At 43.6% G+C, this 23,569-nt stretch overlaps 1 protein-coding gene across 2 annotated transcripts in view; it reads left to right on the forward strand.

Moving 5' to 3' along the window:
- plcl1 (phospholipase C like 1) overlaps nucleotides 1-23,569 on the forward strand; it is a 304,098-nt gene that overhangs the window by 272,041 nt on the left and 8,488 nt on the right. For both annotated transcript variants that reach the window (XM_060827410.1, XM_060827411.1), the window contains 2 exons: nucleotides 2,745-2,820; nucleotides 22,263-22,372. In XM_060827410.1, the coding sequence (XP_060683393.1) occupies nucleotides 2,745-2,820; nucleotides 22,263-22,372 (186 nt within the window). The remainder of the gene's footprint in view (nucleotides 1-2,744; nucleotides 2,821-22,262; nucleotides 22,373-23,569) is intronic.

A 23,569-nucleotide genomic window follows, 5' to 3' on the forward strand; every position in this document is an offset into this window, starting at 1 on the left:
GCTCAAAATAGATTGCCACCAGAAATTCACAAAACGTCTGTGAATTCTCAATTATGGTGGGCAACAAATAAAAAAAAACTGCCCCATTACATGCAGCTGACAGAAACTCTGAGGAGCAGTTCTACCAATCTTAAGCTGCTTCTGTCAAGCACAGGATAGAAATATTCTCTGATTTGAAGAACTAAACAATATGTGACAATAGAGAGCCAGTCAACGCCAGGAGGAAGAAGTGTGATGCTATTGTCAGGGCACCTGGAGAATGAAGACCAGTGGCATTGCCAAGGCCATTCCCTAGGGGATAGGAAATTGCTGTTCCCAGATAGTATGGTCAGGTCAGGAATGGAGATTGCAAACAGAAGAAAACAAATAAGGCTGCAAATGGAGAGAGGAGAAGGGTGCTGCAAAGTGAAGGAAGAAAAAGGCTGCAAAGGAGGGATTGTAGGCTGCAAAGGAACGGTGAAGAAGAAAATTATAAAAGGAGGCAAGCGAGGAAAGCTGTAAATTAATGGTGTGGGAGACTGAAAAGTGGAGGAAACAATTTTAAATCCAACAGTAAAGCAGTACGCTGTGAACTGTGCACAAGGAAATCTTGAAGGTTCTGAAATAATGAAGTCCTCTTAAATGTTGGTGGAATCTCTAACTTAAGCCTACTTAAGTTCAGGATATATTGTATGGAGAAACATATAGTAGTTGTTATTATAATTAACATTTTGTTAGTTCTTCAATTTAAAACTGATATTGAGAAATGAGATGCAGTAAAAAGGGCAGCAGTTACATTGTTAAATGTTCCAGTTTTGCATGTATGAATTGGGAACCCATGAGCTAAGACTTTATCAATGTGTTGATGCTGATGGCTTTTCACATGCATAGAATTGTATCAGAAATCAAATGTTTTTTAAGTTGCATTTGTTGTCCTGTGCCAATTTAAATATAATAGTGGCAAGGAAATTAACACTTGCTTCTTTTATTGAGGCTTTAAATGATGATTATGGAAGATTTTGATGAATTCTGCTTTTACGCTTAATCCAAATGCATCATGTTATCACAAATACACAGGGCATTGTTATGTGGAATTCCATCATCTAATAAAAGAATTATTGAGAATGGAAAATGGGCCCTGAAAATCAAAAATAGACCCCAAAAATCTAAAATGTTGCCTTAGAGAAAACACCAACAGAAATGCCTTGGAAAACAATTATTTTACCTCTTTATTCTATCTATTCCCAGTTCCTTATCTTTCCATGCCAACTCAATGCCCCTGTACTCACTCCATGAGGTGATGTACCCTCTATGCCAACTTTATGCCAACTCATGCCAACCTATGCACCTGCTCATCCCCATAGCCCTCTATTGCCTCTATACTTAGTGCCACCTAGTACCCATGGTCCTTCCTCAACCTCATTAACATTTATAGCCCTTACATCAACTTGTTGTCCATTGATGCCAATCCATGACATCCCATCTACCACACTTTGCTTTTACGTCTTACATACTAACCTATCCAGCATGCACCAAGGACAGATCTCAGCCTTTACACTGTGATTAAACAAAATGAATTTCCAAGCATGTTTTACAGATCTCACTATATTAAACAAGTTTTTTTACTGATAAGATTATTCAATACATTAATTTCCCCCAAGTACTAATTCATTATAAAAGCAAACACTTCACTCAAGTATTTATTACCTTGTAAAATAAACATTGTATTTGTAGTACCATATCAAATAAGATCCCATATCCACCAGGTAATCCCTTTTAGAATCCTTCTGATTTCTCAGTCAAACTGTAAACTTAAATGACCCCTCTCCCCCCCAACCTTTGTAATGATGTTAGGTTATGAAAGCAGGCAAGTAGCTGTTTTCTCAAAATTTATAGGACCTGGCAACAATCCCCAAAAGGACCTGACCTGCCAAGTTGGCTTGACTATAGCTTGACAGATCCAAAGATGTACAATTTTATGCACATCTATGTCTATTCTTAACATCCCAAATAGGTACTTGACTTTTTCCAAATGATACCTGATCTCTCACAATAGCATACCTAATTTTTCTCAGGCGTATACCTTATTTCTCCAAAAAACCTTTCTTTAAATTTCTAAGCCAACAGGTCATATTTCAAAAATCTGGGTGACCAAAGTTGCTTGTGATTAAATGTATGTGGCTGTCCCCATGAACAGAGGTTGTGAAATATCTCCCACCTTCTGCTTCCATTCACTGGGCTCACGCACAAGATGCCTGGATTCAGGGCTCCAGCACCATTTTGGTTAAGGTGAGAGCCCTTAAGTCCTTTAAGAAAGTTTAGTCCAAAGTTTCTTCCAACAGCAATAACTGTTGCAAATCTAATTTTAACTGTGTATTGTATTGCAACTGTGGAGGTTAGTACAAAGTCAGAAAAAAATTTGTTTATTCCCATTATTGTAAGTATTAGATTGCAAATATGCTCATTTATGTTACCTTTAATAGATTGAGCTGCACTTCTTAAACTCAGTTGGTTCCTTGGATATTGAAAGTTCGGCGGGGGGATAAGAGAAACTTCTGAATACACTATCAAATGTTAACAAACTTTCCAAGTAAGCAATGCAGCACAAAATAATCTGTAAATGTTGCTATGGCTTTTAGGCTTTGGACAATGGTAGGTTTCTGTTTCACACTGAGGTACAGTTTTAAAGTTGCAAGTACTTGAGTGATTACATTTGTGAATTGCTCTCCATTTATGTTTTTCATTCATTTATATTTTGTTCACAGGTGATACATGAAGCAAGGTACCTGATTGATGTTGCTGACACTATATATGACAAGATCATGCAGTGTTGGAAGTCAGGTAGATGAAAGCTTTTGAGAGTCACATAATCCAAAATGTAACTTGCAATGTCACATCATAAAACATACTTATAAATTTATGTTTTTCAAGATGCTTTTTTTTAAATGGAGACATTCCTTGAACTCTCTATAAACTTAAGCTCATCCAAAAATCTGCTGCCAATAACATAATTCACACTAAATCTTGTTCACCATTCACCACTCTGCTTGTTAACCTACATTGGAAACGCTTCAGTTTTAAAATACTTATCCCTGTTTTGAAATCCTTCCTAACTCTATAATCTCCTTCATGCTTACAACTCTCCGAGAAATCTACTCCCCTCCAATTCTTGTTTCCAGCTTATCCCCGTTGGTGGAGCTATGTTATCAGTTGTCCAACTCCTAGGGCCAGAATGTCAATCTTGAGTCAGACTGGTTCCATTCCCAAAGTAGAAATTCATAAAATGTTACATGGACTAAGTGCTTATTCCAAAGAATAAAATAGAATGTATCTGCAAATACAAAATCTGCAAATGCAAATTTACCCCACAGGCTATAGGTGTATGCGTGCATGTATGCGTGTATGAGAGAGAGAGAGAGTGTGCGCCCGGGTGTGACGGAATATATCCCTGTGAAATGATGTGCACGTGAGTGTAAGTGTGGGAATGTGCATGTTTGTGTGTGTGTGTGTGTGTATGTGTCTGAGAGAGAGTCTGTGTATGAAAAAGGCTCTGTATGAGTGTGTTCATGTGCAAGAGTGCGTATGTGTGCTTGTGTGTTTGTGAATTGTATAGTGTAGTGGGGTCACGTGTAGTGTGGCATGAGCCTAAGATCCTGGTTGAGGTAAAAACAAGGACTGCAGATGATGGAAATCAGAGTCTAGATTAGAGTGGTGCTGGAAAAGCACAGCGGATCAGGCAGCATCCGAGGAGCAGGCTAATCGACGCTTCGGGCAAAAGCCTTTTGCTCCTCGGATGTCTATTCCGAAGTCTATCTTGGAGGATGGTCACCCAAAGATCCAAGGCCGAATGTCCGTGACCACTGAAGTGTTCCCACACTGGGAGCGAACATCCCTGTCTGGCGATTATTGCGTGGTGTCCACTCATCCACTGTTGTAGCGTCTGCTTGGTCTTAGCAACATACCATGCCTTGGGGCAGCCTTGCCCACAGTGTATGAGATAGACGACATTGCCCGAGTCGTATGAGTACTTGCCTTGCACCTGGTGAGTGGTGTTCCCATTTGTAATGGCAGTATCCATGTCGACACTCTGACATGTCTTGCAGTGGTTGCCACAAACAGAATTGTATGGTGTTGTGTCCTTCAACACCTTCAGGCGTCCCATGAGTCTCAACCGGGATCTTGGGTTCATGTCACACTACAGGTGACCTCACTACACTATATACTTCACACGCAAGCGTACACACACACTTTTATACATACACTCTTACAAAAGATCACGTTCACACAGACACGCGCACACTTTCTCACAGGCATATGTTCAGTTACATTCATGCACTCAGTATCAAGCAAGCATGTATACACGCAAACACACACACACCGTCTCGCTCTTTTCTTCTCTCTCTCTCTGTCTTTCTCCCTCACATGCAAACACAAATGCACACGCACACTCATAGCCTGTGGGTGTATTTGCATTCGCAGATTTGTATTTGCAGATACATTCCAGTTTTTTCAAAAAGCACACAATCTGTAGACAGTCAGTCCATGTGACATTTTATCAATTCCTACTTTGGAAATGGAAACAGTCTGAACCAAGGTTGGGAGACAGACAGACTCTAACCTCACACCTTTAATGAATTGTCTGAGCTGAGATGTCACCATTGTTTTTATAAAACCTTGTGTTATCTTGGGAATGAGACCTGAAAGAAGTTTTAGGATTTACATATTTATGAATTGAACCTGCAACCTCATTCCGAAAGAATTAAAACTTAATAGTAATCCACTCCACCCTCCTCTCCGACCTATCACCTTCATCTACCTATTGCATTCTCAGCTACCTTCCTACTATCCCACCCCCTTCCCATTTCTCTCTCAGCCCTCCAGCCCATAAGCCTTATTCCTGATGAAGGGCTTATGCTTCTTCCTAGCCATATCAGAAATTAAAGGCAGTAAGTACCGAAAACTTTCATGTACTTACCCCACACTCGTGGTTCCTCAACTGTTCCAGAATCTTCTATCGGCCTGTCGGACGCCATTACACATGTGGCCGCTACAGCGCCCGTGGCACCAACGGCCGCCGTCGACCGTGACGTCACTTCCGCCCCCACCGACTTTGGAGCCTCCGCGATCGGCGCCCAAACAACCACCCCGGCAATCGCCTCACAGACAACCGCTTCCATGATCGCCAACGGACTCACGGCCCCCGCGGCTACCGGGAATTACAACGGTTCTTCCGTCGCCACAACCATTTCCGCCCCTTCGGTTGCCGTCGCCGCAGCCACTTCCACCCCCACTGACATCACTAACCTGCACGACCACAACGCCTCAGGTGTCTCCGCCCCCACGCCGTCTTTCGTCACTACACGTAACCCTGCCCTCACGCAAACCTTCGTCACCACGCATAACCCCGCCCCCACGCCGACTTTTGCCACCACACGTAACCCCGCCCCCACGCTTACTTCCGTCACGACGCTTGACCCCGCCCCCACACCGAGCAACGTCACCACGTCTAACCCCGCCCCACGTCGATCTCTGTCCCCGCCCCTAACCCCGCCCCACCCCCAGATCCAGTCCCACACCAGGTCCTAGCTCCCAACCTTGCCGGATCTTCACCATCCCTCCAGACCTCCCCCTCTCTGAGGATGAAAGATCAGTCCTCAGCAGAGGCCTCACCTTCATTCCCCTACGCCCTCGGATCAATGAGTTCAACATGCGGCGAGATATTGAACAATTCTTCCGCCACCTTCGCCTCCGTGTCTACTTTTACAACCAAGACTCCCGCCCACCCTCTGACGACCCTTTCTCCCGCCTCCAACGCACCCCATCCACCTGGACACCCCGTGCTGGCCTCTTACCCGCCCTCGATCTATTTATAGCCAACTGCCGCCGCAACATCAACCGACTCAACCTGTCCACCCCTCTCACCCACTCCAACCTCTCACCCTCAGAACGTGCAGCCCTCCACTCCCTCCGCTCCAACCCCAACCTCACCATCAAACCGGCAGACAAGGGAGGCGCGGTAGTAGTTTGGCGCACCGACCTTTATACCGCTGAGGCCAAACGCCAGCTCGCGGACGCCTCCTCTTATCGCCCCCTTGACCATGACCCCACCTCCCACCACCAAACCATCATCTCCCAGACCATCAATACCCTCATCACCTCAGGGGATCTTCCATCTACTGCCTCCAACCTCATAGTCCCACAACCCCGCACCGCCCGTTTCTACCTTCAGCCCAAAATCCACAAACCTGACTGCCCCGGCCGACCCGTTGTCTCAGCCTGCTCCTGCCCCACCGAACTCATCTCCGCGTACCTCGACACGGTTCTGTCCCCTTTAGTCCAAGAACTCCCCACCTACGTTCGGGACACCACCCACGCCCTCCACCTCCTCCATGATTTTCGCTTTCCCGGTCCCCAACGCCTTATCTTCACGATGGACATCCAGTCCCTGTACACCTCCATCCCCCATCACGAAGGACTCAAAGCCCTCCGCTTCTTCCTTTCCCGCCGCACCAACCAGTCCGCCCTTGAGCCCCGCTCCTCCAACCGCCACCAATTTAGAACCCCACTGGTTCTCACCTACCACCCCACCAACTTCCGCATACAGCGTATCATCCGCCGTCATTTCCGCCACCTCCAAACGGACCCCACCACCAGGGATATATTTCCCTCCCCTCCCCTATCAGCGTTCCACAAAGACCACTCCCTTCGTGACTCCCTCGTCAGGTCCACACCCCCCACCAACCCAACCTCCACTCCCGGCACCTTCCCCTGCAACCGCAGGAAATGTAAAACTTGCGCCCACACCTCCTCCCTCACTTCCCTCCAAGGCCCCAAGGGATCCTTCCATATCCGCCACAAGTTCACCTGCACCTCCACACACATCATCTATTGCATCCGCTGCACCCGATGTGGCCTCCTCTACATTGGGGAGACGGGCCACCTACTTGCGGAACGCTTCAGAGAACACCTGTGGGACGCCCGGACCAACCAACCCAACCACCCCGTGGCTCAACACTTTAACTCTCCCTCCCACTCCACCGAGGACATGCAGGTCCTTGGACTCCTCCATCGGCAGAACATAACAACACGACGGCTGGAGGAGGAGCGCCTCATCTTCCGCCTGGGAACCCTCCAACCACAAGGAATGAACTCCGATTTCTCCAGTTTCCTCATTTCCCCTCCCCCCACCTTGTCTCAGTCGGTTCCCTCAACTCAGCACCGCCCTCCTAACCTGCAATCTTCTTCCTGACCTCTCTGCCCCCACCCCACTCCAACCTATCACCCTCACCTTGACCTCCTTCCACCTATCACATCTCCATCGCCCCTCCCCCAAGTCCCTCCTCCCTACATTTTATCTTAGCCTGCCTGGCACATTCTCCTCATTCCTGATGAAGGGCTTATGCCCGAAACGTCGAATTTCCTGTTCCTTGGATGCTGCCTAACCTGCTGTGCTTTAACCAGCAACACGTTTTCAGTTCTGATCTCCAGCATCTGCAGACCTCACTTTTTACTCTTATGCCCGAAATGTCAGTTCTCCTGCTGTTTGGATGCTGCTTGACCTGCTGTGCTTTTCCAGCACCACACTCTTGACTCTGATTTCCAGCATCTGCAGCCCCCACTTTCTCCTAGTTGATTTTAACCCTACTGCAAAGCCTCTTCCAAGGATGCCTACCTTGATTAGGTTCTCCTCCCCTATTTACAAGGATCTCAGTGAGTCTCTGCCTCACTGCACCCCCAAGTTATGTCCTCTGCCCTGAAGCTCTTCAGCCACGTCCTGAAGAAGACTCGCCACCATAGCCACATCTCCTTCCTCAGTGATCCATTGCACCTGATGTTGTATCCTCTATATTGAGGAGACGCCAACTTGCGATTGTTTTAGAGATCATCTCTGGGACACTCGCATCAACCAACCCCACCACCCTGTGGCTGAACACTTTTAACTCCCTCTCCTACTCCGCCAAGGACTTGCAGATCCTGGGCCTCCTCCATTGCCAAACCCTAACCACCTGACCCCTGGAGGGAAAACACCTCATCTTCCATCTTGGGACCGTACAATCTTAGGATCAATATGAATTTCACCAGTTTCCTCATTCCCCCTCCACTCCAACCTTATCTCAGTCCCAAGCTTCTGACTCGGCACAACCCTCTTGACCTGTTCATCATCTTTCCCATTTATCCGCTCCACCCTCCTCTCTGACCAACACCTTCCTCCTCCCCCCCTTCATTTATCTATTGCATTTTCAGCTATCTTTCCCCCCCCACCACCCCACCCCCACTTTATCTCTCAGTCCCCCTGCCCGCCAGCCTCATTCCTGATGAAGGGCTTATGCCCAAAATATAGATTCTCCTGCTCCTCAGATGCTGCCTGACCTGCTGTGGTTTTCCAGAACCACACTCAACAATAATCTGTATGATTTTTTAACTATGTTAAAGCATGAATTAGAAGGAGATCACACAGAAGGGAGTGCACCTTGGCCTCTTGCTACCATTGTGCTACTGGACCGCAGGGCTGCTCTCTCATTAGAGAGGGAGAGACTACTTGTGATGGTTTAACCTGAGGGTCATCATGCATCAGATGAGGGAAGAGGTTGAGAAGGAGAAACTTTCATGGTAACCTCGGCTGGTGCAGGAATTTGAATCCTCTCTGTTGGTCTCACTCTGTTTCACAGACTGACCATCCAGCCTAAGTAATCCCCTCATAATATGGTGCACTGTTGCAGCTTCTGGGCAACAAGGGCCATTGCATCTGACATACCTGGCTTTTGCTCCTTTTCCTTCCTGTGCATGGATGAAGACCCTGATTACCAATATTGCAGGGTCTTTTCTAATTTGGACTCAGTGGGTGCTTGCTCTTTACAAGTCCTCTTCTGAGATTTTTCTTCTTTGGTATTTCAACCCTATTTCTCAATCTTCCTTCACTCTGTCTATGCCACATGAACCACAACAGCTATATTCTGCCCACTTCTAAATCCATACACTTCGCCAGCTACAAGATGTCCTGAAAGTCAGATAATGGAAGTCTGCTGTCCGTAAAAGAATTGAATTTTAGTAATATTAATCAAGTTACTTAGAAATGATAACAAAATGAAAGAATTGTTACAAAAGGAAGCCATTTGGCTCATTGTGCTTGATGTGCTTTCTAGCTGAGGAATCCATTTCATCCCCTTTTCTCACCTTCTTCCCATACTCCTGTACATTCATCCTTTTCAGTTCGCAGTCAAATTCTGTTATGAATATTTTAGTTGAAAATCTGCATTCCAGACTTTAACCGATCGTTGAATGCAAACATTTTCTTTCATGTTGCTTTTGTTTTCTTTTACCAATTGCTTTAAATTCATGTCTCCAGCCTTATTCTTGCTTGGGAGGTTTCTACCTCTGTAATCTGTGCAGGGCCATCATGATTTTGAATACCTCTGTTAAATTTTCTCTCAGTATTTCTTTCTCCAAGGAAAATGGTCCTAAGTTGTCCAACCTCCCTTTGTGGCCGATGTTCCTCATTCCCTAGAACTACGCTTGTGATTTTTTTCTGTGTTCTCTCTAATGTATTCACGTTCTTGTTAAAGTGCAGTACCCAGAATTAAGTACAAAATGATAATTGAATCTGAACCAGTGTCTTATGCGGGTTCAACGTAGCGATCCAGGTAACATGGTCAGGAAACTATGCCTCAGTGAGATAGATATCAAATGAGTAGCTATTTAGATTCATCTAGGAATTCAGTATTTGAGGAAAAGTACTGTTTTAATTAAGGTTTAATTCAACTAATGTGTAAAATATTTGTCGGATTTATCAGCACTGGTAAAATTTATCAATACTGTGTTTCTAAGGTTAATTAAGGTAAGGCCAAGTCAAAACTAATATAATCAAGCAAAAACAAAATAAATTTAACAGAAATGAAGTATAAGGAAGGCAAGGCAAGTCAACTCAATCATGTGAAATGCATATTCTGATGTTTGTGGGAATTTGTGGACATTACTGATGACTCAGACCACATTTGCAGAAGGTATCACAAGTGGCAAAAATCTGAGCTTGAGGTTTTTGAATTTTTGCATGATGGCCAGAGTGATTTCTTACTGAGATGCATCCATGAGGCTGAGTGATGGATGTATGTGCAGAAATTTCATCACAAGCTAGGCCAGGAGCCTGGAGACTGATAAGGAATGAGTGACTTCCAGACAGTCCAAGAAGAATTAAAACCATATTGACCACCCAACATTGACTAGGCACCAGAAAGAATGTTGCCAAAAACAGTCTGGTCATCCTACAAGGTCTTCCTTACCAGCATCTGGAGATTTGTGTCAAAGTGAACACGCTTTGTCAAAGTTAGTCAAAATACAGCCTAACATGGTCTGAACGGTATGATTAGAAGAATATGACAATGTCCCAGACACCACCTTTACCATCCTTAGGTATGCCCTGCCTACTGTCAAGACAGAGCCAACAGACCTGACAGTATACTGTATAATCAGAAGGGAATTGTCTCAGAGACCTCAAAATTGACTCAGGACACCATGGAATCTCATCGCATTAGATGAAACATAGGAAGGAAACCTCCTTATTAGTACCTACTGCCCTGCCTTCTCTGAGCTGATGAATTAGTACCCCCTCATGTTTGACTTCACTTTGAGGAAGCAGAGTGGCAAGGGCACAGAATATAGTCTGGGTGGTGGACTCTGATTTATTGCACCAAGAATAGCTCAATAGCACTACTACTGACTGACTTGGGCAAGTACTAAAGGACATAGTGTTGTGGAGACAATATAGAGAACCACCAGGAGACGCAGAGAGTTCTTCAAAAAGTAGGTCTTTTATTTGTAAACAAAAAACCGTGACACTGAGAAGGCTGATTCACGAATGCCTATGGACCTCAGGGTCTGTGGATTTTTATATTTTTTATCATGTTTCTGTTAGCTTGTCAGCATGTCCAACTATATTAATCAAAGTACCTCACTACTAACCTGTCATGATAGATATTTAACTATTCCATCTGTTACAATAGTCTCCTGTCTCAAGCTGACTTTACTATTAATTAGATATTTTAAGGTCATGTCCCAAATATGTACGGTCCCAATCCTGTCATAATAACACTTAACAGAGAAACTTGCTTTATTGCTTGTGTTATCTCATCTCGCCATAGTGACCTTTCAGCCTTAACCTTACTCTGCTAATTGGTGTAAGAATGTTCCACTATGGTTATCCCATCCTGCCCCTGCCTTCCACAGAATACAGATCCCAGTGATCTTCATGTTTTAATCCTTCCCATGCTTTCATGTTTTTATTTTCCATATTCCCCCTTTGAGACGTACTGGTCTCACCCAGAGAAAGAAGACAATAAGCTCAGCCTCTCTTGTGCCCAATTCAAACAATACATTCATGCATCACCCTCTGCATGAAAAGATTGTCAGTATAATTGATAAATCTCTGCTGGTTGTAATAAATGTAATTAATCCATTCAGCATTCTTGCTAACCCCTATTACTGGGATGAGAGCTTCCCAGCCTGTGGTAATCTCATTGTGGGCCTTAAACTCATTAGGAATACCTTTTGGCTGTCCTCTGCTATCAATCCAAATTGTCGGATCAGAGACACACCGTCACTTTGTTCAGCGCAAAGCTGACTGTGACGTAGCATCAAACTGTGTGTGTGATGATATGACTACCTCGTGTAGGAACATTACATGGGCACAGCTGCCACTCCAGTCAGTGGGCAGTGTCAGGCGCAACCCTTCTTTCCTCCTACACAGCCACCATGTATCTGCCAGTGGGATGCGTTGAGAATTTAAAACAGCTTCAAATGTGCTGTCCACCTCGAGTTCAATTGTATTCCTGCAAAGACCCTTAAAATAGTCAACTGTTGTGGAGCCATTTCGCTTGAAGCATTCAAAACCATTCCTGTATCCTGAAAGCAGCAAAGGGGAACGTGTAATTAGTCTTACTGGTGGACCACGGGGTACTATAGCCACACATCGTTGGATTTGCTACCTGCCCACATTATCCTGCTGATAGAACGTAGAGGCCTGAAGTAGGAGGCACCAAAACAGGCAATGGGATTGCCTGTAAGTTGATGAACCATCCGGGCTAAGAGGTCGGCTAGAGTGCTGCAAATGCCATTGAGTACAGATGGTTGAGTTTTAGGGCGTAGGGACATAGTATGAGGGGGTTGCCTTGTTAGATAAGAAACAGTCCTGTCTAGCCATTATTACAGCCGTATAATTTGCCCTTTGATACCAGTGATTGTCACGGGTGTGTACCCGTGTTAGGGCAGCAAGGACTGCACTTCTAATACATCTTTGTCTCCCAGCCTCAATGACCCTGGCATTACCAATCCAGGTCTGCCAACCTACTGGTGTCCAAGTCTGAATATGCAGGCCTGGCATCAGAGAGGGAGGGTATCAGGGGCTTCCCCCATGTCTTCCTCATCCCCACTGCCAGGAGAACTATGCTCCACATCAGTATCCCCAAGAACTTCACCTGTACCTTGTTCAGAACCCTGCTGAGGGGTATAGCCTCCTGTGTGCCCTGCCCATGTCCAAGTTCCTTGGCCTCAGTTCCACTTGCCTCAGTGTTAGAGTTAGTTTGTGCTGGTGGGAGAGCTTTAGTACAATGATTAAGGTGGCACTATATGTGTCATCCTTCCACTTGGATGGCGGTAGGTGATGCCTTAGTCACTACGAAAGGTCCCTCTCTCCTCGGCTCATTCCAGCATCTTCGAAAAACCCAATCCCCGGGCTTAATAGGTCCTTCCTTGTTGACAGATGACGATTCCCTTTGTGTTTCCTGCAGGTGGATAGTCTCATGTATCATAGTTAGCTGCTGCATATATTGCTTAAGTTCTAAGCTTAACTGCTCCAAGCTAGGCCCTTCATATGGGCCTCTCCACCTGGGCACTGGCATAGGTCTACCTGTGAGCATCTCATGTAGTGTTAGATTGGTCATGCGATTCGTCTACATGGGATAACTCATTAGCACCAGCAGCAGCACATCAACCTAATTAAGGTTGGTGCTTGCGCAGATCTTGTTTAGTTTGGCTTTCAATATCCCATTAATCCATACCCTGTGACTGGGGATGATACATGCACCCAAACTTCTGTTTGATTCTCAAAGACTGCAGCACCAACTTAACTACTGTCTGAATGAAGGCAGACCCATTGTCTGAACTAATTTCCGACGCAATACCAAACCTTAGGATAACTTCATTCGTCAGAAATTTCACTACTGTCCCAGCTCCACTGAGCAAGCTGATTTCACTCTCCCCAGATCTGTATCATGCTGTGACCACAAAGTGGCTGGTAATGCATCCAATTGCTCATTACCATATTGATCACCTTCCTGCACTGTCACTGGAATGATCCGCTGCGGTGTTACCTTGACTTCCTTTGGATTCCCTGTCAAGGTGCAGCATGCTAGGATTTTAATATAGCTGCCATCCCTGGATTCCCAAACCCCTGTCGTCAGCATATGCCATTCCCTGACTATTTCTACATGCCTGGCCATAGGTCCTAAGTCCTTAGATTAGTATCCCTTATTTACCAGTAAGGTTACATGTGGTGCAGTGCCTGGTACTCTATACTACATTTCTAGGAATGCATTTCTCTCTATTTGCAGGATCACTCCCTACTCTCCTAATACTATTGCTTCTATTCTCAAACGTTGTGGAGCAGTGACTTCCTGCTGCCACTGCCTCTCTAACACCTCATGCTGAGACTCATCAAATATCACTGTACAGTGCAGCTCAGACTTAGGTGGTCTTGCTTTAGTCAACATCGTCAACACTTCTGCTTCCCACATCCCCCAAATGTAGTGAATATCACTTGCTATATCCCCTATCCAATAAACATTAACATATTTAACTTCTTGAATCACTAATTGTGTATTGGCCTTTTCTATGACCAAGCCTTGCTGTGTGCACTCCAATCTTACCTCTAACTTTAGTAAAGCATCCTTACCTAACAAATTAATTGGTGTCTCTTTAGACACTAATATTGGCAGAACTATCTCCCTACATTCCATTTCTAATCTTACTGGAGCTGTAAATCGGATTAACTGTGATTTCCCTGAGAAGCTACAGCTTTAGCAAATTTACTTGTCTTGGGAAGGTGAAAGGCATACTGCGGCTGTCCACAAGTGTATATAGGAAAATCGACGTTTCGGGCAAAAGCCCTTCACCAGGAATACAGGCAGAGTGCCTGAAGGGTGGGGAGATAAGTGAGAGGAGGGTAGGGGTGGGGAGAAAGTAACATAGAGTACAATAGCTGAGTGGGGGTGGGGATGAAGGTGATAGGTCAGGGAGGAGGGTGGGGGAAGGTGGCAAAGAGTTCAGCTACCTGGATTACACCTCTTCCCACCCTACCTCCTGCAAAAATGCCATCCTGTATTCCCAATTCCTCCACCTCCACCGTATCTGCTCCCAGGAGGACCAGTTCCACCACAGAGCACACCAGATGGCCTCCTTCTTTAGAGACCACAATTGCCCTTCCCACGTGGTTAAAGATACCCTCCAATGCATCTCGTCCACGTTCCACACCTCCGCCCTCAGACCCCGCCCCTCCAACTGTAACAAGGACAGAATCCCCCTTGGTGCTGACCTTCCACCCAACCAACCTTCGCATAAACCAAATCATCCGCCGACATTTCCGCCACCTCCAAATGGACCCCACCACCAGGGATATATTTCCCTCCCCACCCCTTTCCGCCTTCTGTAAAGACCGTTCCCTCCGTGACTATTGGTCAGGTCCACACCCCCCAACAACCCACCCTCATGTCCTGGCACCTTTTCCTGCCACCGCAGGAATTGCAAAACCTGCGCCCACACCTCTTCCCTCACCACCTTCCAAGGCCCTAAAGGAGCCTTCCATATCCATCAAAGTTTTACCTGCACATCCACCAATATCATTTATTGTATCTGTTGCTCCCGATGCAGTCTCCTCTACATTGGGGAGACTGGACGCCTCCTAGCAGAGCGCTTTAGGGAAATCTCTGGGACACCCGCACCAATCAACCACACCGCCCTGTGGCCCAACATTTCAACTCCCCCTCCCACTCTGCCGAGGACATGGAGGTCCTCGGCCTCCTTCACTGCTTCTCCTTCACCACCTGACGCCTGGAGGAAGAATGCGTCATTTTCCACCTCAGAACACTTCAATGTGGACTTCACCAGTTTCCTCATTTCCCCTTCCCCCACCCCAGTTCCAAACTTCCAGCTCAGCACTGTCCCCATGACCTGTCCAACCTGCCTATCTTCTTTTCTACCTATCCACTCCACCCTCCTCTCTGACCTCTCACCTTCATCCCACCCCCATCCACCTATTGTACTCTTTGCTACCTTCCCCCACCCTCCTCCCTGACTTATCACCTTCATCCCCATCCCCACTCACCTATTGTACTCTATGCTACTTTCTCCCCACCCCCACCCTCCTCTCACTTATCTCTCCACCCTTCAAGTACTCTGCCTGTATTCCTGATGAAGGGCTTTTGCCTGAAACGTCGATTTTCCTGTTCCTCGGATGCTGCCTGAACTGCTGTACTTTTCCAGCACTACTCTACTCCAGAATCTGTTTCCAGCATCTGCAGTCATTGTTTTTAACAAGTGTATGTAGCTTCAGTATCTATCATCAACTGTGCCTGAGGCCCTTCTATATTAACTTGTATTACTGGTTCTTGATCAGCCTCCCATGCTACTACAGGGTAGTGTCCCTTCCCACCCAGGCTCTCAGGGCATCCCGAACACATCATTTCTGGCCCCCTTGAGCCTGATTATTTATCATGTACCTTAGTCCCCCATTCTTATGTCCCTGTCCTTGGGGACTCCAGTTCTGTTTAGATTGTTATTTAAATCTGCCCTTCCCCGGATACGTCACCTGCGGGAAAGCTTTTTTAAAAACCTCCATTGCTGGCAAGGGACTTACTGGCCCCCGTCTGGCTACCTGATAGGAACCCCCTTGCGCCAGCGCTTGGTTCACGCCAGTGTTGATTACTGTGTTGGTTCTTACTGGCAATATCTTTTTAGCCTTCTCTTTTTCTTTCTTTTTAAGCTCTTCGAGCTGCATTTGCGCCAGCTTCCTTTTAACCTCCTCCTGCTGTTCAGACAGTTTATCTTTGTCTTTTCGAAACCTTTCAACTGCATGAGCGACAGGATCTCTAAATTCCTGGTGGCTCATCAATGATGTCAAACCCACCACCTCCTCCAGCCTTGACCTGACTTGGGAGGGCATTGCCTCAATGATGGAATTTCGAAACATTGTGGTCAGCAACTGATTAGTCTCTATGTCTTGCTCTGTTTCCAGCCTCCACTTCTTTAACTGTTTCTCCAAGTAGGCAGCCGGGTTTTCACTTTCTCCCAGTGGATCCCCTCTCAGAGCCTGGGTGTCCATTTTGGGTGGATAACAGTCTCTTAAGGCCTGCCATACATTCTGTCTCACTCGATCAAGCCTGAGCCCATCAATCATTGGATTGTCTGCCACATTTTTCAAACGGGCTCGGACCATCATTTTCTTTAACTTGAGGAGCCCTACCAACCTCACCAGCAGTGCTTTCAAGTCTCCTATAGCCAGCAATTGCCCTGTGGTTTCATCTTCAAAAGCCCTGATCCACTTTGCTGCTCCCCCATGTAAACTGGGCAGCGCATTCTTCAGCCCTTCCAGATCCTGAGTTCCCCAAGGAATGTATTGTGGGTTTCTCCCCTCTTTTATAAGGAGCAGTAGCATCTTTCCCTGTTGGCCCCTTTTCCCTTTACTGACACTACTTCTCAATAAATCCCCCTTGGGCTCCGAGTTTGATGCCATTTCTAATTCCTCCCATTCTTTAGTTACTGAGGCCTTTTTCTTTTCTTGTCTCTCATCATTCCTTTCTGCTTGCTCTGCGTCACTTTCACGGCTTTTCTCTTCAGCCCTCCTTTCATATCACAATGAGCATTCCTCAATTGCTTTTTGTTTCCTTAGCCCACGCAGCACACTAATCTCATGTTTCAGCATCTCTTGCTCTTGTTGTATAGCTTCTATTTGCTCCTGCCTATTCCTTTTCTCTTTTTCTCTTCTTTCCCTCAGTTCATTTTTGTCTTCCGCTCTTCTATCTCATTCTAACTGTCCCTCTATTTCTACTGTTCTCTTAATTACTTGGACACTGCTTCAATGTCTCTTCATTCGAGTAGGGAGGAGGTCTATTCAACTCTTTCACATCTGGGTATAGAGGGGGAGCTGATTCCTGCTTTTCTGTTTCTCATTACTGCTCAGCTTGTTCTTTTGCAGCTTTCCTAGTCACCACAGGTGCCTGACAAATTACCTTCAGTTCCTCACTCTCTTTCCTGAAAAGTTTCAATATTTCCATCTCCTGATCCCTTTTTTTGGTTTCTATTTTTAGATTTATCTTTCGGCTTATAGTACTTAATTAGTCTTCCATCTCATTGCACATATGTATATCCAAGGTACCTTCTTTTGGCCATTTAGTCAATAAATCCTTAGTTTTTTTTCCCATCTCTCAGAAAGTTTTACAATATCATTTCTTGCCACTATAAATTTCTTGCTCAGTATCTCAATTGCAGTCCCTTTATCCATCCTATGATATATTTGCTCTCATAAATCACTTCCTCATACCATTCAAGTCCAGTAAGTACTTTGTTCAATAGTATAAGCAATTCCTAACTTCATAACTTACCAATCTATTAATTTCTAAATGTCCTCAATTACAGCTAGTTAGTACAAACAACCGGTTCTCATTCATTCAACCAAAACCAATCTAACACTGCACCTTCAAAATGCATCAATCACTAACAGTTTCTTGAGAAATTTCTCTCTCAAAACAAAATTATCTTAAATTCTTATAGTGCAAAATAAAATCAAAATACCCCTGGATCTCGAGCTCCCGGGAAACAGGTCTAAATAGGCCTAAATAGTTCTATCAGCGCTTCCAGTAAAACAATTTCCCCTTCTTTATTCTGCCTATCTATATTTCTGCCTTATCTAGCTATAGGGTCTTAGATATACCACACGGAATTTTTGCTACTTTTTATTCTTACTCATCCCTTACACCACTGCGCAGTTTTCTTGACCAATTCTTCACGTCTCCTTCAGCAGCAATTTACCCCTCGCCTTTGGCTCTTGGATTGGAGAGACCCTCCAGCAGGTTCCCGCACCTCAGAGACCCAAAGACCACTCGAAGCAAACAGAATATAGTCCGAATTCACAGCAAAAATGCAAACTGTTATTTGTTGGGTACCCTTATTCTGTTAGTCTTCGGAGTGTCCCCGGTGGACCAAGAAGCACCCTGTTACTGCCGCCCTCTGTCCAGGTGGGTCTCTGCACGACCTTGCTCGCAGCACCAAACTTATTGTGGAGTAAATATAGAGAACCACCAGTAGACGCAGAGAGTTCTTCAAGAAGTAGGCCTTATATTTGCAAATGAAAAACCAGCTGATGTTCGAATGCCCATGGATCTCAGGGTCTGTGAATTTTTATATTTTTTTTATCATGTTTCTGTTAGCTTATCAGCATGTCCAACTATATTAATCAAAGTATCTCACTCTAGCTACACAATAAACCAGTGATGTTAGTACCCATTATCTCTTCAGTTGTAAATTCTACTTAATGTTATTCTAATGTCAAGGTTAGATATTTATTGCTAACTTTCCTACAGTGATCTTCCATTGCAGACTATCCTGTCATGATAGATATTTAGCTATTCCATCTGTTACAATATTCTCCTGTCTCAAGCTGACTCTACTAACTATTAATTAGATATTTTAATGTCATGTCCCAAATATTTACAGTCCCAATCCTGTCATAATAACACTTAACAGATAAACTTGCTTTATTATTTGTGTTATGTCATCTCACCATAGTGACCTTTCAGCCATAACATTACTCTGCTTAAACGTGCAACAGGAGGTAGAGGGTTCACAAGTATTCCCATCCTCAATGATGGTACATTATTTCAAAAGAAAGGTGGAAACATTTGCATCCAAATTCAGCCGGACATGCTCAGTTGATGACCCATTTTGACCTCCTCCTGAATCACAGCCACCCCAGCTTCACACTTGCCAGTCTTCAACTAAGGGATAAGAATATCGTGCTGAAAAGTCACATGGAGGCAGATGATCTAATTTAACGGTAGACAGGCTGGCTGGGTTGAGTTACATTCTTAACTACTCTGTCAACCTAACCTACTATCTTCAAAGCTTTATGTACATGTATGCACAGATTTCTCTGCTCCTGCGACTTTCCATTTCATCGCATCAACAAGCTTTGAAATTTTGCCCTGTACACCAATGTCTAGATCATCACGCGTACCAGGAGAAGCAAGGGTGCCAACTTGGATCCTTGGGGAACTCTGCTACACACTTTCCTCTTGCCCAAAACAATTGTCCATTAATTACTACTCTTCATTTGCAGTAGCTCAGCCAATTACATATCCACATTACTACTGTCCTTTTTATTTAATTCACTACAACTGTGCCCACAAGTCTGATATGTAGCCTTTTGAAATGTACACCACATCAAATGCCCTCATCATTGTACTAGTGCATGAATTGCAAAATTTGCAAATAATTAGTAAAGCTAATAGAATGTTATTATCTATTGCAAGAGGAATTGAATACAAAAATAGAGGCTGTGTGTTAGTTATATAGGGCACCAGTGAGAGCATTTTGAGCACTATATATTGATTTACCAGCACATAAAATTGGTTTCCTTATTTAAGGAAGGATGTACATGAATTGGAAACAGTTTAGAGACAATTTACTAGATTAATACCTGCAATGGGAAATTTGTCTTATGAAGTCAGGTTGGACTGGCTTAGCTTGTATCTGCTGATGTTTAGAATAATCAAGATAAATGTCACCATTGTACTACTCTCTCATTAGAGAGAGAGAAAGAGAGAGAAATTACTGGTGATGGTTTAACCTGAGGGCCACCATGTGTCAGGTGAGGGGAGTGGTTGAAAATGAAAGACGCTTGTGGTACTCTCAGCAGGAGCAGGAATTGAACCCAAACTGTTGGCAATGCTAACCACTGTCCAATCAACTGAGCTAACCAACTCCTCAGATAATCTGCTGCACTGCTGCAGCTCTGGCGAATGAAGGCATTTGCACCCCACAAGTAGCATCAGACAAGGTCAACATGGATTTATGAAAGGGAAATCATGCTTGTCAAATCTACTGGAATTCTTCAAGGATGTAACAAGCAGAGTTGAGAAGGAGGAGCATGTGGATATGGTTCATTTGGATTTTCAGAAGGCTTTCAATAAGTTCCTACATAAGAGATCAGTGTGTAAAATCAAAGAGGTGGATTAAGGGTAATGTATTGATGCAGACAGAGAACTGATTAGCAGATAGGAAACAAAGCATTGGAAGAAACAAGTCTTTTTCTGAGTGCCAAGCAGTGACCAGAGGGATTCTGCAGGGATTAGTGCTAGGATACTAGCTATTCACAATATATATTAATGATTTTGATGGGAGGACTACATGTAATATCTCCAAGTTTGCCAATGACATAGGTGGGCAGGTGAACTGTGTGGAGAATGCGGAGAATGCAGAGATAACCTGGTTATCCTAAAAGTAAGCATGCAGGTACAGCAGGCAGGTGAAGAAGACAAATGATATTTTGGCCTTCATAACAAGTGGTTTTGAGTACAGGAGCAGAGATGTCTTGCTGCAATTGTACAGCATCTTGATGACACCAAATCTGGATTATTATATGCTATTTTTGGGGAGGAAGGATGTTCTGGCTAAGGAGGGAGTGCAACAAAAATTTACCAGATTTATTCCTGGGGTGCCAGGATTGATGTATCAAGAAAGACTGATTGATTGATTGATTAGGCCTGTATTCACTGGAGCTTAAAATGTGGGAGGATCTCACAAGAACCTATAAAATTTTAACACGACTAGACAAGATAATCATGAATGAGGAAGACTTTCTTCACCCAAAGAGTGGTGAGCCTGGGGAATTCTCTGCCACAGAAGGGAATTCAGGCCAAAACGTTGTATGTTTACAAGAAGAAGTTAGATATAGTTGTTAGAGCTAAAGAGATCAAGAGGTATGAAGAGAAAGGAGGACAAAAATGCTGAGTTGGATGATCATCTATGATCATATTGAATGGGGGCAGGTTCAAATGGTTGAAAGACCTACTCCGATTCCAACTTCCTTTGTTTCTATCAATAATTTTTTAACAAAGTTGTAATGTTTGCAATTCTCTAGTTCTCTGTCACTACCTCCTGGTCTAAGGAAGACTGAAAGATTATAATTTGGGCCTTCATAGTTTCCATTTTCTCTTCTATCATGCTTTTAATAACTCCTCCTTATCTATCTGAAACCCTTCCAATATCTGAATTACATCCTCTTAGTCCATGGCCAGACAAGCATCTTCCTTCATAAAGACAGATGTAACACCTCAACTCTGCCCTCTGCCTCCAAGCATAAATCCACTTTTGGTTCCTAATTGGTCGTACTCCTTTTACCATACTATGACTATTTATATAGCTGTGTTAAAATTTGGGATTCCCTATTATATTGACTGATAATTCCTTTTTATAGTCAATTCACTTTTGATTCTCTCATTTTTTTTTCTCTCATTCGCTCTGAAACATCTATATTCAACCGCGTTTTCAGTTGTATTTTCTATTTAACATTTATCATAAACACATTTTTTCTTTGTTATCTTACCTTCTATTTCTTTTGTCATTCAGGGAGCCATGGCTTCGTTTTTGCTGCACTTTTCCATTTTGAGGGAATATACCTTGATTGTGCCTAAATCTTTCCTTCTTTGAAGGTAGCCCATTGTTCAGCTGCCATTTCTCCTTCTAACCTTTGACTTCAATTTATTCAGTCCAGGTCTGTTCTTATCCCATTGAAGTTGGCTTTCCCCCCAATTAATCATTTTCACTCAACATTGTTCTTTGCCCTTGCCAAAATTATCCATACTTTAGCTTTTTTAAAATTTTCTAATTTAACATTGAGAATATAAAGTAATGACTAGTGTGCTAAATGTAAGTCATGGGGAGGGGAGAGTGTGTGGTAAGAATTGTGGGATGATATTCTTCCAATATTGTAACTTTAGCACATTGTTTCACTATCCATTTAATGTACTCTATACTGTATAATTTGTATATCTGATGGGAAAAAATGCTTCTATAATTATTTGGTGATGCAGTAATATTAACAATATGAAATTCTAATTAAAACCTTTTGTTCTTGTTCTAGTATCACTGTCAATTACATAAAAGCAATAAAGGTTTATGCTATAAAGAAGTAAACACGTGTACCACTAACTTGTATTTTTATGATTGAATCTCTTGTACAGGACTTGAATTTCATAGGGGAATACATGGTTTAGCGAAAAAGGAGGGTTTGAAGGGAGCCAAGATAAATAAAGCACTGGAAAATTTTGCATGGAATATCACCGTATTGAAGGTACAGTAATGATAGGTAAACTCTTGTGTGAATATCATCAAAGGTTATGGTTAAGGTGAGAAAAGTGAAAACTGGACCTTCTCAGTGATAAAATTTGAAGCATTCACAAATAGTAGGAACAACTTTAATTCATAATTTTGCACATAATGTATTCTATTCAATAACTAGATCGCCCGAATGCGTGAAGTGGAGATAAAGTTACAGCCAGAAGGGAGGCCAAGATATATATATTTGCATTAATGTGTGAGAATGAAATGGATCAGGTTGCAAAACAGATGGCTGATGAAATTTTGTTAAACAAAATAACCCTTTTTGGATCTGTGTCCCTTTTATAAAGCTGTTCTTTAGACATGCAAAATGCCTGGATTGAAGTTATTAATTTTCTGACAAACTGCTTTCTTTTTGAGGTTCATGACAGAAAGTTCACCACAGCTGATGTCAACATTTCTCAAGCACTAGTGGAAATGAATTCTCTCTATACACTGTTGAGACCAATGTTCCTTTTAATCTACTTTACTTAGAGGGTTTGGCATGCCATTTGACATGTGGATACTTTGATTTGTGGTTCTGGAAGTTGCTGTCATGCAAGGACCTCCAAAATTCACGCAAAAGCAGGAAATATTAGAAGAAAATAGGTCAAAGGAACCTCATAGTTTGAACACCACTCAACCTTCGCTTCTATAAGGAGAATAGCCCCAGCTTCAATATTTGATCCAAGTAACTGATGTTCACAATCCCTAGAACCATTCTTATAAATCCCTTGCACCTTTTCTAAAATTTTCACATCTTTGCTAAAGTGTAGATGGCTGAACAGGACTTTATACCCTAGTTGAGGCCAAGCCAGTGTTTTATTAAGGCTCATCAAAACTTCCACACTTTTGAAGACCATGCAATTACTTCAAAATTTAACTTTCTTAATCTGCTTTGTTACCTTCAATGATTTATGCACATATACTCCCAGGTCTCTCTTCACTTGAAGTTTAAGTTGTCTTTCCTTGTTTTTTCTATCACAAAGTATCACCACACTTTTTTACATTCCACATGTGCACCCATTCCAGTAATTTATCTATGTCTCTTGAAATCTACTATTATCCTCACAATTCACAATGGTTACATGTTTTGTGCCCTGCATAATATTATGTATATTTAAAAAAGCAGTGGTTCAGTTACTGTCCCCAAGTGAATTTCAGTTTATTC

The sequence above is a fragment of the Hemiscyllium ocellatum genome, chromosome 7, assembly GCF_020745735.1.
Source record: "Hemiscyllium ocellatum isolate sHemOce1 chromosome 7, sHemOce1.pat.X.cur, whole genome shotgun sequence".
NCBI classification, from domain to species: domain Eukaryota; kingdom Metazoa; phylum Chordata; class Chondrichthyes; order Orectolobiformes; family Hemiscylliidae; genus Hemiscyllium; species Hemiscyllium ocellatum.